The sequence below is a fragment of the Caretta caretta genome, chromosome 3 (assembly GCF_965140235.1).
Source record: "Caretta caretta isolate rCarCar2 chromosome 3, rCarCar1.hap1, whole genome shotgun sequence".
Taxonomy (NCBI): domain Eukaryota; kingdom Metazoa; phylum Chordata; order Testudines; family Cheloniidae; genus Caretta; species Caretta caretta.
In genome coordinates, this window is record NC_134208.1 from 202,994,459 (window position 1) to 203,008,125 (window position 13,667).

Here is a 13,667-nt window from a genome sequence, read left to right on the forward strand (position 1 = left end):
TGACCTTTTAAAAAAAATCTAATTTATACACGTACAGTATGCCTGCTGTATATTGCCGAGATCATTCTGCTCTGCAGTGACACCCATGAAATCAGTGAATTTACTCCAGATTTACACCAGTAGCATTTGGTCCAGTATACTTTCTAATAGCCTCTTTTTACAGAAATATAAATCCCTGAGGATGTAAATGTGCATAAGGTGACTGTATACAAAGCTAGCTGTTGCTAGAACCAATGCGATGGGTCAGTCTTACCAGCTGACGCAGAGGGCATAGCTGCTGAACTTGGAACACCTGATTTTGCCTTCACATACCCGATTCCTGGGCAATTACTACTAAAGTCAATGAGAGCTGTCCATGCAAATGTGGCCCCGCAGCTGGTTTTGCTTACCCTAAACACAGTCTCTCCCCCTCAGATTCTCTAGCAGCAGAACGTCTCTGAAATGGCAAAGTGTTTAAGTGGGACTGATGCGGAAACACTCATGCTATAATGACAGGTTTCAGAGTAGCAGCCGTGTTAGTCTGTATTCGCAAAAAGAACAGGAGAACTTGTGGCACCTTAGAGACTAACCAATTTATTTGAGCATAAGCTTTCGTGAGCTACATGCATCCGATGAAGTGAGCTGTAGCTCACGAAAGCTTATGCTCAAATAAATTTGTTAGTCTCTAAGGTACCACAAGTTCTCCTTTTCTTTTTACTCACACTATAGAAGCTAGATTCAGTTTCTGTTGATACAAAGGGCCAGAATCTGGCATAGCTTCACCAGCATTAATGGAATCATTCCTGACTTGACATGGGTGTGAGATCAGAAGCAATCTTGCTACTAAAAGAAGGGTGGGCAAACTTTTTGGCCTGAGGCCACATTGGGGTTCTGAAACTGTATGGAGGGCCGGGTAGGGAAGGCTGTGCCTCCCCAAACAGCCTGGCCCCCACCCTCTATCTGCCCCCTCCCACTTCCTGCCCCCTGACTGCCTACCTCAGAACCCCCGACCCATCCAAGCCCCCCCCCCACTCCTTGTCCCCTGACCACCTCCTCCTGGGACTCCCCGCCCCCCCCCAGGACCCCACCCCCCCTCTTCCCTGTTCCCCGACTGCCCCAACCCCTGTCCACACCCCTGCCCCATGACAGGCCCCCCGGGACTCCCATGCCTGTCCAACCCCCCCAACCCCTGACTGCCCCCACCCCCCAGAACCTCTGCCCCATCCAACCGCCTCCTGCTCCCTGACTGCCCTCCGGGACCCCCTGCCCCTTATCTGCCCCCTTACCATGCTGATCAGAGCAGCAGGACTGGCAGCCGCTCCGCCTGGCCGGAGCCAGCCATGCCACTGCGCTGCCCGACAGGAGCTTGCAGCCCCGCCGCCCAGAGTGCTGGCGGCATGGTGAGCTAAGGCTGCGGGGAAGGGGGGACAACAGGGGAGGGGTCGGGGGCGAGCCTCCTCAGCAGGGAGCTCAGGGGCTGGGCAGGACGGTCCCGTGGGCTGGATGTGGCCCGTGGGCTGTAGTTTGCCCACCTCTGTACTAAAGGTTTGTGTATGGAATAAAACATGCTCTCATTTACCCCTGTGCCGCCACACTGATTTCAAGGAAGGCTGCTACTATTAGGGTAAAGAGGAACGGTGTGGTCACTGGACGGGGACAGGTGTATGCGGGCAGAATTTGGTCCTCCATGTTTGCAGCAGATTTACAATTTGATAAGCATAGCCCTCTGGGGCTTGCCTCATAACCTAATAAAACCATTTTATCTAGTTTACACAGCAACCTATTTAGCAGGCTTCAGAGGTGTCAGGGCCACAAAGGGAGAATGGTATCTCTGCCTTAGAGATTTTTCTTTTCTTTTTTTACTGCAGAAAAGAAATAGATTGCTAGGAACACTTCCTCCCGTGGAAGGAGAACTCCTCCTCCTTGAAAAACTGAAGCAATAAAAATTCATGCTTCTTGTCAGCGCTGTTCTGATCGGATCCACTCAAAGTGGAAAGCTTGCTCCTATATCTCCTGCGCAACGTCAGCCTTCATTTCATGCTGTTGTAGCAGCTAGACAGGCATTATGAGTAGACTGTGAAAGGGAACAGCAGCAGTTGGAGGGGTGGGGCCTGAATCCTGCAAAGAGACAGCTGCAGGGATCTGTCTGCATACAGACTTCACTCGGGCACAGGAGTCCTCCTGCATGGCCCTGGGCTCAGGACTGGATCCTCAGTAGGGTGCACAGAGCTATGATTCTGATTTCTGGGCCATGCACCTTTATGTACCATGAGGTCAATTGGCTTAGCTCCAGTGAAGATATGCTGAATGCTGTCAGTTGAGGACCTGTCCCAGCATGTGTGCCTGCCTGTCTGCTAGGGGCAGGGTGGTGAGGCAATTCTAAATGGAGGATCTGGCAACAGGAGAGATGCTGCTTTCTCTCCCGTGGGGATTTTACGTTGCTGGTTTCCCTTAAATATAAAATAAGTCACCTAGACCTAAATTCTAGTCAACTATATCCAAGCCCACATGAGGGAGTGGCTGGCAGCGCTGTAGTCTCAACACAGTTGGCCGTGCGCTGGGTGTATAACGCAATTGGAGGTAAGCATTGTAGGCTCTCTAAAGACGAGGCCTTTTAGGCTCGGCCATGGTGAGTTCCCATAAACACCCAGAGGCTGATGAATAACCTAGGACTGCCAGGTACAATCACTGCCATTACCCTATGCACGAGGGCTTTAAGTCACAGACAATGAACCTGCAGTTCCTACCTCAGGCCTTAGGGTTGGCCTGATAAAAGTATGAAAGTGCGTCTCTTCAAGCCTACTGACAGGATATGCACTCCAGACCACCACTTTTAGTCCCAGCTCCCCAACTGCCTCTGCAGTCAGCTCCCTGACCCAGCCTGCTGCTCCTGCATCCCGTCCCCTCTGTCCTCTGGTGATACTTTCCTTCCCTGTGCTTTGTAGACTGTGGAGTCCTCTATGGGCGGGATGTTGCACTGGGGGTTAACACTTTGCTCAGTAATGAGCCGGCAGGTTCAGTACACTATTAGGTTTTTCTACCACACCTCTCACATGCCTTCTGTAGTTAGATATTCCAGCAAGATGAGAGGGTACATTATTTCATGCCTTGTCTATGAGAAAAGATAGGTTCTGCACATCGTTAGCTCCCACTTAGGTTCCAAATAAGTAGTCAGATTTTCAAAAGAGCTCAGGATGTGAGGTGCTGTGGGTAGTAACCACTTGAAAAATCTAGCTCTAATTCCTTTGTGTACATATATACAGGATGCTGTGTACTGGAATTTCTCAGATATAAATTCTTAACACCATATTAAATTAAGTGTATATTATTAATGTAGCAACTTTCCTCTAGCCCTAGTGTATTACTGAGGCAAAATGTTACCATGCAATGTCCTCTTACAATTTTATCCCTTATCTACAGTCCATGATAATGGTTTAGCAGATGCTCTGGTGAAGATCCCTTTTAATGCATACAAACAATGACATGCTTTCCAAGTTTACTGCTGTAAAGAAGTAATGATCCCAGGAATATAGTAGTCTGACTCATGCAGGACGGAAGCAAACGCTGTCTGTTTGTCATCTGGCACCAAAACTGGAACTCTGCTTTTTGTGAAAATTTTTTGGTTCAGTTTAAATAGATACCAAAATTTAGTGCAATGGCAAATTTTTAACCAAGCACTGTTAGTATTATAGAATGTGATGATAATAATTTAACAGAAGAAAACATTAATGTTTAAAAACTAAACATTCTACTTAAATATTACACGGTATGGTTTTCAAATCACTGTTGAAACAGGCTTTAAACACAGCATCTTGTATGCTGTTACGTAGGTGATATCGCAAATGTTATTACTTTCTGCAGAAAAGTTTGCCTCCATCACTAGGACTGGAAATGCAAATTGTAATTTGTAATTTATACAGGGTGAAATATACTTCTTATCATGTATTTCCCCACACAGTTGGGTTCACCAAACTTGGTGTAGCTTTCCTCCAGCAAACCACCAACATTGCTGACAATGAGGCAACTGAGTGCAACAGTTACTTTTCTGTTAACTTGAACATTAAATCATAAAAAGAGAAATGTTTTGCTATTGTACTTTAGCTCCCAGACATGTTTTTAAGATATGCTCTTGAAAGACAGCAACAACGAAACCCAAACAAACCATGAAACTTTAGAATGACAGCTCTGGAAATTCAGTATTGACCTGATAAAATTACATGGCTTATGCAATTAGGTGTATTTTAGGAAAATGAGTGTTACAATGATCTATTCTGCTCCGAGGCAGTGTCATGAATCTGTCATGGCACATAGTGAAAGAAGTCACTCAGATTATACATTCCTTACCATAGGACATCGACCCAGCCTAATAATAGGACAGTGTTTAACAATGTAGAAAATAAACTCGATAGAGGAAAGTTACAGAAGAGAGTTTCCAAACACATGCTGTACCTTACACCGTTGTATCTAGAACTGAGTGTTCTGTTAACCCTTTTTATGGCAATAGCCTGGCAGACAGGGCTGCAGAAGTCCAAATTCTGGGTCAGTGAACAAAGCATAAGTAAAAAGCCTTTACCCGTGGAAAAGACATGGTACTCTGTGTTAACACAGTTTTTAATACCGTGGACCAGAGTGATCTATTACTTTAAATTGTCAGGGATTCTCCTGGTCCTGCTTGCACCTTACGGGTCTCTGTAAATCTGTAGGGAAGTGTGTGATCTGTCTGGGGCAACAGAGTTAGTCAGCAGACAACCTAGAATAAGATGGGGGTGAATTGTGCCACTCTGTTTTAGAGAGCAGCCTGCTTTGTCTCTCTCTGGGTTTTGGTTCTTGTGTGTTATTGTTTTGAATTCTAAGAGATAAAATAGTGTTACGCTCCAGCCTCCCAGCCAAGAGTATTTTGTTTGTATCTAACTTCTCCGCGTGTATGCCATGATCATAACAGGCACAGAGGGCGATCTTCCTCACAACCAACAAATGGGACCTGAGAACTCATGCAAATAGGTCATTACCACTGTGGCAGTTTATGAAAAATAGCAGGCTGTCTGCTGTTGTTCTCTTTGCAGGTTAGTGGCTATGCTGCATATGGGTACACGGGTCATGCACCCAAAACAGAAATCATCCTCTCTATTCTAGTGCAGCGAGACACTGCAGAGCTCTGTACTGTGTCTCGAGGTTGCAGATTCTTACACTGCAGGCTCTCCAACATCCTGTAATACAGGGGTGGCCAACCTATGGCTCCGGAGCCACATGCGGCTCTTCAGAAGTTAATATGCGGCTCCTTGTACAGGCATCGACTCTGGGGCTGGAGCTACAGGCGCCAACTTTCCAACGTGCGGGGGCTGCTCACTGCTCAACCCCTGGCTCTGCCACAGGCTCTGCCCCCACTCCACCCCTTCCTGTCCCCTCCCCTGAGCCTGCTGTGCCCTCACTCCTCCCCTTATCCCTTCGAGCCTCCTGCACGCCATGAAACAGCTGATCGGGAGGTGCGGGAAGGGAGGGGGAGGCACTGATTAACGGGGCTGCCGGTGGGCGGGAGGCACTGGGAGCAGGGGGGGAGCTGATGTGGGGCTGCTGACGTATTACTGTGGCTCTTTGGCAATGTACATTGGTAAATTCTGGCTCCTTCTCAGGCTCAGGTTGGCCACCCCTGCTATAGTAGAAGCAAAGAACTTCTGCTGTGCTTAGGAACTTGTGCATGCCCGTTGATAGAGATGCAGCATTTGCTCCATATTGTCCACCAACACTCAGTCTGCCCATGCATGCGTGTGACTTACTATGGACCAGATCCTCAGCTGGTGTAAATTGGTGTAGCTTTGCTGAAGTCAATGGAGCTGCACCCTCTTAGAGCAGCTGAGGATCTGTCCCAATGACTTCAATGGGAATCACATGTGGATGTCTGAAGGAAGTGCTGGTGGTTACACCAAATTAAAGTTGTTTCATGTTTTCATTTTACAGATTATTTTAATGTGGAAGCTGTCTTCAAAGCTGAACCCCTTACACTTTTCAATTTTCCCTTTGAAGCTAAATGTTACTGCAATATTCCCTAAAACTTCCTGTGTCTAGAAGGAAGGTCCTACTGCAGAAGAGTTTAAGGACAACAATAGATTTATAGGAGAAAAACTTTGTTTTGACTTTTGCTGAATGATGAGGCTAAAATATTCCTTGTAATGTAATGATTTAGTTCAGTGTTTATAGACTTTGTTGATATTGTAAACAGAGAGCAGTGCTGCTCTGTTTTTTAATTACAAGTCTCTGAAATAAATAGTGCTCTTTGGATTTCATATGAGAAACCCTGTCTTGGATAGAATCCATAGACAGTCTTATGCGTGATTTCTGTCATTTGACAAGAATAAATTTCAAAGCGCTGTTTATAAAGAGCACATACATTAGAACATGAGACTGGCCATGCTGGGTCAGACCAATGGTCCACTTAGCCCAGTATCCTATCTTCTGGCAAATGGCAAGTGCCAGATGCATCAGGGGCCACAAACAGAACAGGGCAATTTGGAATGATCCAGCCTGCTGTCCAGTTCAAGCTTCTGGGAATCAGAGGCTTGGGGACACCTGGACCATGAGGTTTCATGCCTGACCATCTTGGCTAATAGCCATTGATGCACCTATCCTCCCTGAACTTACCCAGTTCTTTTTTTGAATCCGGTTATACTTTTGGCCTTCAAAACAACTCCTGGCAATGAGTTCCACAGGGTGAGTATGTGTTATCTGAAGACGTACTTCCTTATGTTTGTTTTAAACCTGCTGCATATTCATTTCATTGGATGACCTCAGGTTATTGTGCTATGTGAAGGTGTAAACAAAACTTCTCTATTTTCCACACCATTCATGATTTTATGGACCTCTATCCTATCTCCTCAACATCTCTTTTTCTAAGACAACTAGTCCCAATCTTTTAAATCTCTCCTCATAATGAAGCTGTTCCATGCCCCTAATCATTTTTTGTTGTCTTTCTCTGTACCTTTTCCGATTCTAAAATATCTTTTTTGAGATGGGCAACCAGAACTGCATGCATATTCAAGGTGTGGGCATGCCATGGATTAATATAGTGGTATATGATATTTTCTGTCATTATCTATCCCCTTCCTAATGGTTACTAACATTCTGTTAGCTTTTTTGACTGCTGCTACCAGAGATGACCCATGCCTGCCGATGGTAAGGGTGGGAGGGCACAACCCTGGAACAGCTTAAGTCACATATCCACCAAGCAACCCCTCCTCCTCCCAGAAAGCAGCTATCCTTCCCTGCAGCTTCCAGCTGTTCCTCTTCCCTCTGCCTTTCCCTGCAAGGTGCAGCTGGCAGGCTCAGCTGCCCTGCAAGGAGGGGACTCAGCTGAACCATGTGATTGAGCAATTTTGGGGGGAATGTGACTCCCTCTTCCCCCCCCCCCCCATGCGTTGCCTCGGGCTGCTGCACACTGAGCAGATACTGTATTTTCAAAGAACTATCTACAGTGACTCCAAGATCTCTTTCCTGAGTGGTAACAGCTAATTTAGACAAAAGTATTTTGTATGTATAGTTGGGATTATTTTTTCCCACGTGCATTACTTTGCACTTATCAATTTTGAATTTAATTTGCCATTTTGTCACCCAGCCACTCAGTTCAGTGAGATCCCTTTGTGACTCTTCGCAGTCTGCTTTGGACTTAACTATCGTGAATAATTTATTATTGTCTATAAATCTAACCACCTCACCATTTACCCCTTTTTTCAGATAATTAATGAATATGCTGAACAGCACTGGTCTCACCCAGTCCAGATCCTTGGGGGATCCTCTCCATTGTGAAAACTGACCACCTATTCCTACCCTTGTTTCCTATCTTTTAACAAGTTAGTGATCCATAAGAGGACCTTCCCTCTTATCACATGACTGCTTACTTTGCTTAAGAGCCTTTGGTGTGGGACCTTATCAAAGGCTTTCTGAAAGTCCAAGTGCATTATATTGACTGGATCATCCTTGTCAACATGGTTGTTGATCTCCTCAAAGAATTGTACTAGATTGGTGAGGCATGATTTCCCTTTACAAAAGCTGTGTTGACTCTTCCCCAACATAGATAAACATTATATGTATCTGATAATTTAGTTCCTTAGCATATTTTCAACCAATTAGGCTGGTACTGAAGCTAGTCTTACCAGCCTGTAATTGCCAGAATCGCCTCTGGAACCTTATAAAAAAATCATCGTTATGTTAGTTGCCCTCTAATCATCAGGTACAGAGGCTGATTTAAGAGACAGGTCACATACCACAGTTAGTAGTTCTGCAATTTTATATTTGAGTTCCTTCAGAATTCTTGGGTGAATACTATCTGGTCATGGTGACTTACTACTGTTTAATTTTCAATTTGTTTCAAAGCCTCCTCAATTGACACCTCAATCTGGGACAGTTCCTCGGATTTGTCACCTAAAAAGAATGACTCTGGTTTGGGGATCTCCCCCACATCCTCTGCAATAAAGAATGATGCAAAGAACTAATTGAGCTTTTCCATAGTGGCCTTATCTTCCTTGAATGCTCTCTTAGCCCCTCGATTTTCCAGTGACTGTTTGGCAGGCTTCTGATGTATTTAAAAAAAAATTGCTGTTAGATTTTGTTTCCTTAGCTGATTGCTTTTCAAATTCTTTCTTGGCCTGCCTAATTATACTATTCCAATCACCTTATCAGAGTTTATGCTCCTTTCTATTTTTCCCAGTAGGATTTGACTTCCAATTTTTGAAGGATGCTTTCTGCTTCCAATTGCTTCATTTGCCCTGCTGTTTAGTCGTGGTGGCATTTTTTTTGGTTCTCTTACTGTTTTTTTAAATTTGGGTATATATTTAATTTGAGCCTATATTATGCTGTTTTTAACTAGGTTCCATGCAGCTTGCAGGCATTTTCCACTTGACTGTTCCTTTTAATTTCCATTTAACTAATTTTCTCATTTTTCATAGTGCCCCTTTTTGATGTTGAATGCTACTATGGTGGGTTTCTTTGGTGTTTCCCCCCTACAAGGATGTTAAATTTAATTACATTAGGATCACTATTACTGAGCAGTTCAGCTATAGTCACCTCGTGGACCAGATCCTGTGTTCCACTCAGGACTAAATCAAGACTAGCTTGTTGATTCCAGGACTAGCTGCTCCAAGAAGCAGTCATTTAATGTCTAGAATTTTATCTCTGCATCCCTTCCTGAGGTGAGATGTTTCCAGTCGATATAAGGATTGCTGAAATCCCTCATTACTGGATTTTCTCTTTTTGTATCCTCTATATCCCTGAGCATTTCACAATCACGGTCACCATCCTGGTCAGATGGTCAATAATATATTCCTACTACTATACTCTTATTATTCAAGCATGGAATTTCTATCCCTAGAGATTCTATGATACAGTTTGATTCATTTAAAATTTTTACCACATTTGACTCTATGCTTTCTTTCACATATAGTGCCACTCCCCAGCCAGCACAACCTACTCTACTTCCTATATATTTTGTACCCTGGTATTACCATGTTCCATTGATTATCTTCATTCCACCCAGTTTCTATGATGCCTATTATATCAATATCCTCATTTAATACCAGGCACTCAAGTTAACCCATCTTAGTATGTAGACTTCTAGTATTTGTATGTAAGCACATGTAAGAGAGTCCTATTTAAATGTAAAAGGAAAAGGAGTACTTGTGGTACCTTAGAGACTAACCAATTTATTTGAGCATAAGCTTTCGTGACAAGTACTCCTTTTCTTTTTACATTTAAATACAGACTAACACGGCTGTTACTCTGAAACCTATTTAAATGTAACACAGGAAGGCAAGCAACTGAATATTGACAAAATATACATTTGACTGTTCCTCACGAGCTCCTGTCTGTGCTTTACCAACTTCATTCCTATCCTCTTTACTAGGATATAGAATTCCCCCTTCAATAAATGTATTCCTAAGGGACGTCTCCACCCAAATCCTGTGCCCTCCTGCATCTGTTGGCTTTCCCCCAGTCCACCATTTCTGCACATCTCGCATACAAAACCAGGAGATTTGTAGACAGACCGCTAAAGCCTGGTCTACACTTCAAATTTAGATTGACATAACTACATCACTCAAGGGTATGAAAAACTCAACATCTCTGAACACCAGAGCTATGCTGGCCTAAACCCGGTGTAGACATATCTAGGCTGATAGAAGAGTAGCTTCTGACAACTTAGCTACTGCCCCTTGGGAAGGTAGATTACCTACACCAATGGAGAAACCCCCTTCTGTCACTTCAGGAAGTGTCTATGCTGCAGTGTTCCAGTGGCATAGCTACAGCACAGTAACTGTGCTCCGATTGTAAACAAGTCCTAAATATATACCAATATATATATATATGAACCTGTTCCCATTGAAGCCAATAGCAAAGCTCTCATCAACTTAGAGCAGGCTTTGGCCTCTACCGCAAAATGCTTTTTTCAATAGCCTCACCCTTCCTCCTTTTTAAAAAAAAACTCACACACAACACTCTTGAATTAGAGAACAACAATTTTTAAAAAATCCAACTATGTTCCATCTTGAATTTTTGTAGAAAAGCAGACAGTAAGCCCCTGATCCTGTAGACACTTAGGTCTCATCTACATTTAAAAAATTAATCAGTATAAATTAGGGCTGTCAATTAATCACAGTTAACTCACATGATTAGCTCAAAAAAATTAATCGCGATTAATCACACTGTTAAATAATAGAATACCAACTGACATTTATTAAATATTTTTGGATGCTTTTCTACATTTTCAAATATATTGATTTCAATTACAACACAGAACACCAAGTGTACAGTGCTCACTTTATATTATTATTTTTTATTACAACTATTTGCACCCGTAAAAATGATAAACAAAGAAACAGTGTTTTTCAGTTTACTTCATACAAGTACCATAAAGAAATCTCTTTATCAAGAAAGTGCAATTTACAACTGTAGATTCTTTTTTGTTATAGAACTGCACTCAAAAAACCAAAACAATGTAAAACTTTAGACTCCACTAGCCCACTTAGTCCTATTTCTTGTTCAGCCAATCACTCAGACAAACAAGTTTGTTTACATTGACGGGACAAATTGCTGCCTGCTTCTTATTTACAGTGTCACCTGGAAGTGAGAACAGGCATTTACATAGTACTTTTGTAGCCAGCATTGCAAGGCCAGATAAGCTAAACATTCGTATACCCCTTCATGCTTCAGCCACCATTCCAGAGCACATGCTTCCACGCTCATGACGCTCATTAAAAAAAATGCGTTAATTAAATTTGTGACTGCACTCCTTGGGGGAGAACTGTATGTCTCCTGCTCTGTTTTACCCACATTCTGCCATATATGGGGGGGAAGGATAGCTCAGTGGTTTGAGCATTGGCCTGCACAACCCAGAGTTGTGACTTCAATCCTTGAGGGGTCCATTTAGGGATCCGGGGCAAAAATGGGGGATTGGTCCTGCTTTGAGTAGGGGTTTGGACGAGATGACCTCCTGAGGTCCCGTCCAACCCTGATGTTCTATGATAGTTCATGTTGTGGCGGGCTCGGATGATGACCCAGCACATGTTGTTTGTTTTTAAGTCAGGCAGTCAATTTACAATGGGGACAAACAAGGCCAAAGGAACAGGCACATGCTACCTGAAGCATGGGGAGGTGCAAGACCACTGGCCCAGAAGGGCGTGCACACGCACCAGCCAATGGAGGCGGAGGCATGGGCAAGTGCACTCAGGTGAACACATGCTCACAGCCCCGCCCTGCCACGGGGGAAGGGGGGGAGGGGGAGGAAGCCCCCAGACACCTGGTCTGTGGCAGGCCTCACCCCCAACACCCCACTTCTGGTTCTACCTCTGCCCCGCCCCCCATAGACCCCGCCCCCTCCCCCCATAGACCCCGCCCCCTCCAGTGCGCTCCAGCGACGTGACGCCCCGCTCCCTCCTCCCAGGCCCCGCCCCCTGACAGCCCCGCCCAGTCCTCCCAGGCCCCGCCCCCTGACAGCCCCGCCCAGTCCTCCCAGGCCCCGCCCCCTGACAGCCCCGCCCAGTCCTCCCAGGCCCCGCCCCTCATGCCGTCCCGGCCAGCGAGGCCCGCCCCCTCGCGGAGGGAGGCCCCGCCCCCGGACCGCTTCCGGCGCCTCTCCCCAGCGGCTGGGCTGGGCTGGGCCGGGGAACATGGCGGCGGGCGCGCGGCAACCCAGGCCCGGCGCCGCCGCGGTGAGCGCGCTCCTGGCCGCCGGGCTGGTGCTAGCGCTGGGCCCCGCCGCCGCCGCCGCGTCCCGCCCCTCCGAGGTGGGCAGCCCCGGCGAGCCGCGGAGCCGCGTGCGGGTCCTGAGCGCCGCCAACTGGAGCCTGGTGCTGCAGGGCCAGTGGATGGTGCAGTTGTGAGTAACGGCCCCGCCGCCGCCGCCGGCACCCGCCTCCGGGATAATGCGCCGCCCGCCCGCCCCCGGGACAGTCCGTTCTCCATAGCCCGCCCCCGGGACAATCCATCCCCCCCCTCCCCCGGGACAGTCCGTTCTCCATCGTCTTTTCCCCCCTCCCCCGGGACAGTCCGTTCTCCATCGTCTTTCCCTCCCGCCCCCCCCCCCGGACAGTCCGTTCTCCATCGCCCCGCTCCCCCCCCCCCCGGGAACAATCCGTCCCCCCGGACAGTCCGTTCTCCATCGCCCCGCTCCCCCCCCCCCCCCCCAGTGTCTGTCCCCTGCCCAGGACTGCCTATTCTCCACAGCCTTTGCCGCCCCCGGAGAGTGCCGTCCCCCCCGCCCCAGGGCAGCCTGTCCTCCCCATGCACAGTCTCCTCTCCCCCGCGACAGTCACCCCACGGTGTTGGGATGCCTATACTGTACCCTCCCCTGCCCCCCCAACTCCTGTGGGCTGGTGGGGTGACAACACTGTGCATCCTTCCAGCCCAAACACCTATCCAGAGGAGGGACAGTGTAGGGGGCCAGGAGAAGAAATAATGTCGTGCTCCAGATAACTCGCTCTCCCATCCCTAGAGTGATATTTTTCTTGTGTGTACCATCTTAGAAGGAGAGAGTAACTGCATTACTTGGGACATCATTATTTTTGTTCATTTGTGTAGTAACTAACGCCCAAATACAGTGTGTTTCTTCAGATTAGATAACAACCTTCTGAAATACAGGTCTGATCCAGCAAATCCTTTACATCAGGCAAATCCTTTACATAGGCAGCCGGTGGGCCAAATCTGGACGGCTAGATGCTTTTGAACAGACCCTAAAATCTTTTTATTTACCACTTGTTGTTGTTGTTTATTATTTTCTTTGGAGTCTTGACCTTGACTTAGAAATTTGGACCTTGACAAAAATAAGTGACTACCGCTGCTTTTCGTGGACAGTCTTACCAGGCCTATACTCTTTTCTACTGCTTCCCATCAACCCTAGGTTATAAACATGCAAAAATTTTCCTGTGACAAATATCTACTGTTACCTCTGTCCTCAACAGAGAGTGGGAAATCCACTAAATAACGTTTGCATAATCAGGGCCAAAAACACTTAAGAACATGCTTAGTTTGCTGCACGTTAGTAGTCCCATGGACTTCAGTGAGACTATTTGTGTTTGCAAAGTTAAGCATGTGTCCTGCATCTTCTTTGCACTCAAAGCTTCCATTGAGTTTTGTTGGAATAAGGAATGCAAAATTGGGATACAGTGGCACTATGCATGAGTTCAAAACTACAAAGTCCGTCCCCCTCC

The 13,667-nt window shown here is 46.3% G+C and overlaps 1 protein-coding gene across 2 annotated transcripts in view; it reads left to right on the plus strand.

The window, feature by feature from the left end:
- Positions 1-12,104: 12,104 nt before the first annotated feature.
- Positions 12,105-13,667, plus strand: part of TMX4 (thioredoxin related transmembrane protein 4) — a 57,015-nt gene continuing 55,452 nt past the window's right edge. For both annotated transcript variants that reach the window (XM_048842546.2, XM_048842547.2), the window contains exon 1: positions 12,105-12,337. In XM_048842546.2, the coding sequence (XP_048698503.2) occupies positions 12,129-12,337 (209 nt within the window). In that variant the 5' untranslated portion in view covers positions 12,105-12,128. The remainder of the gene's footprint in view (positions 12,338-13,667) is intronic.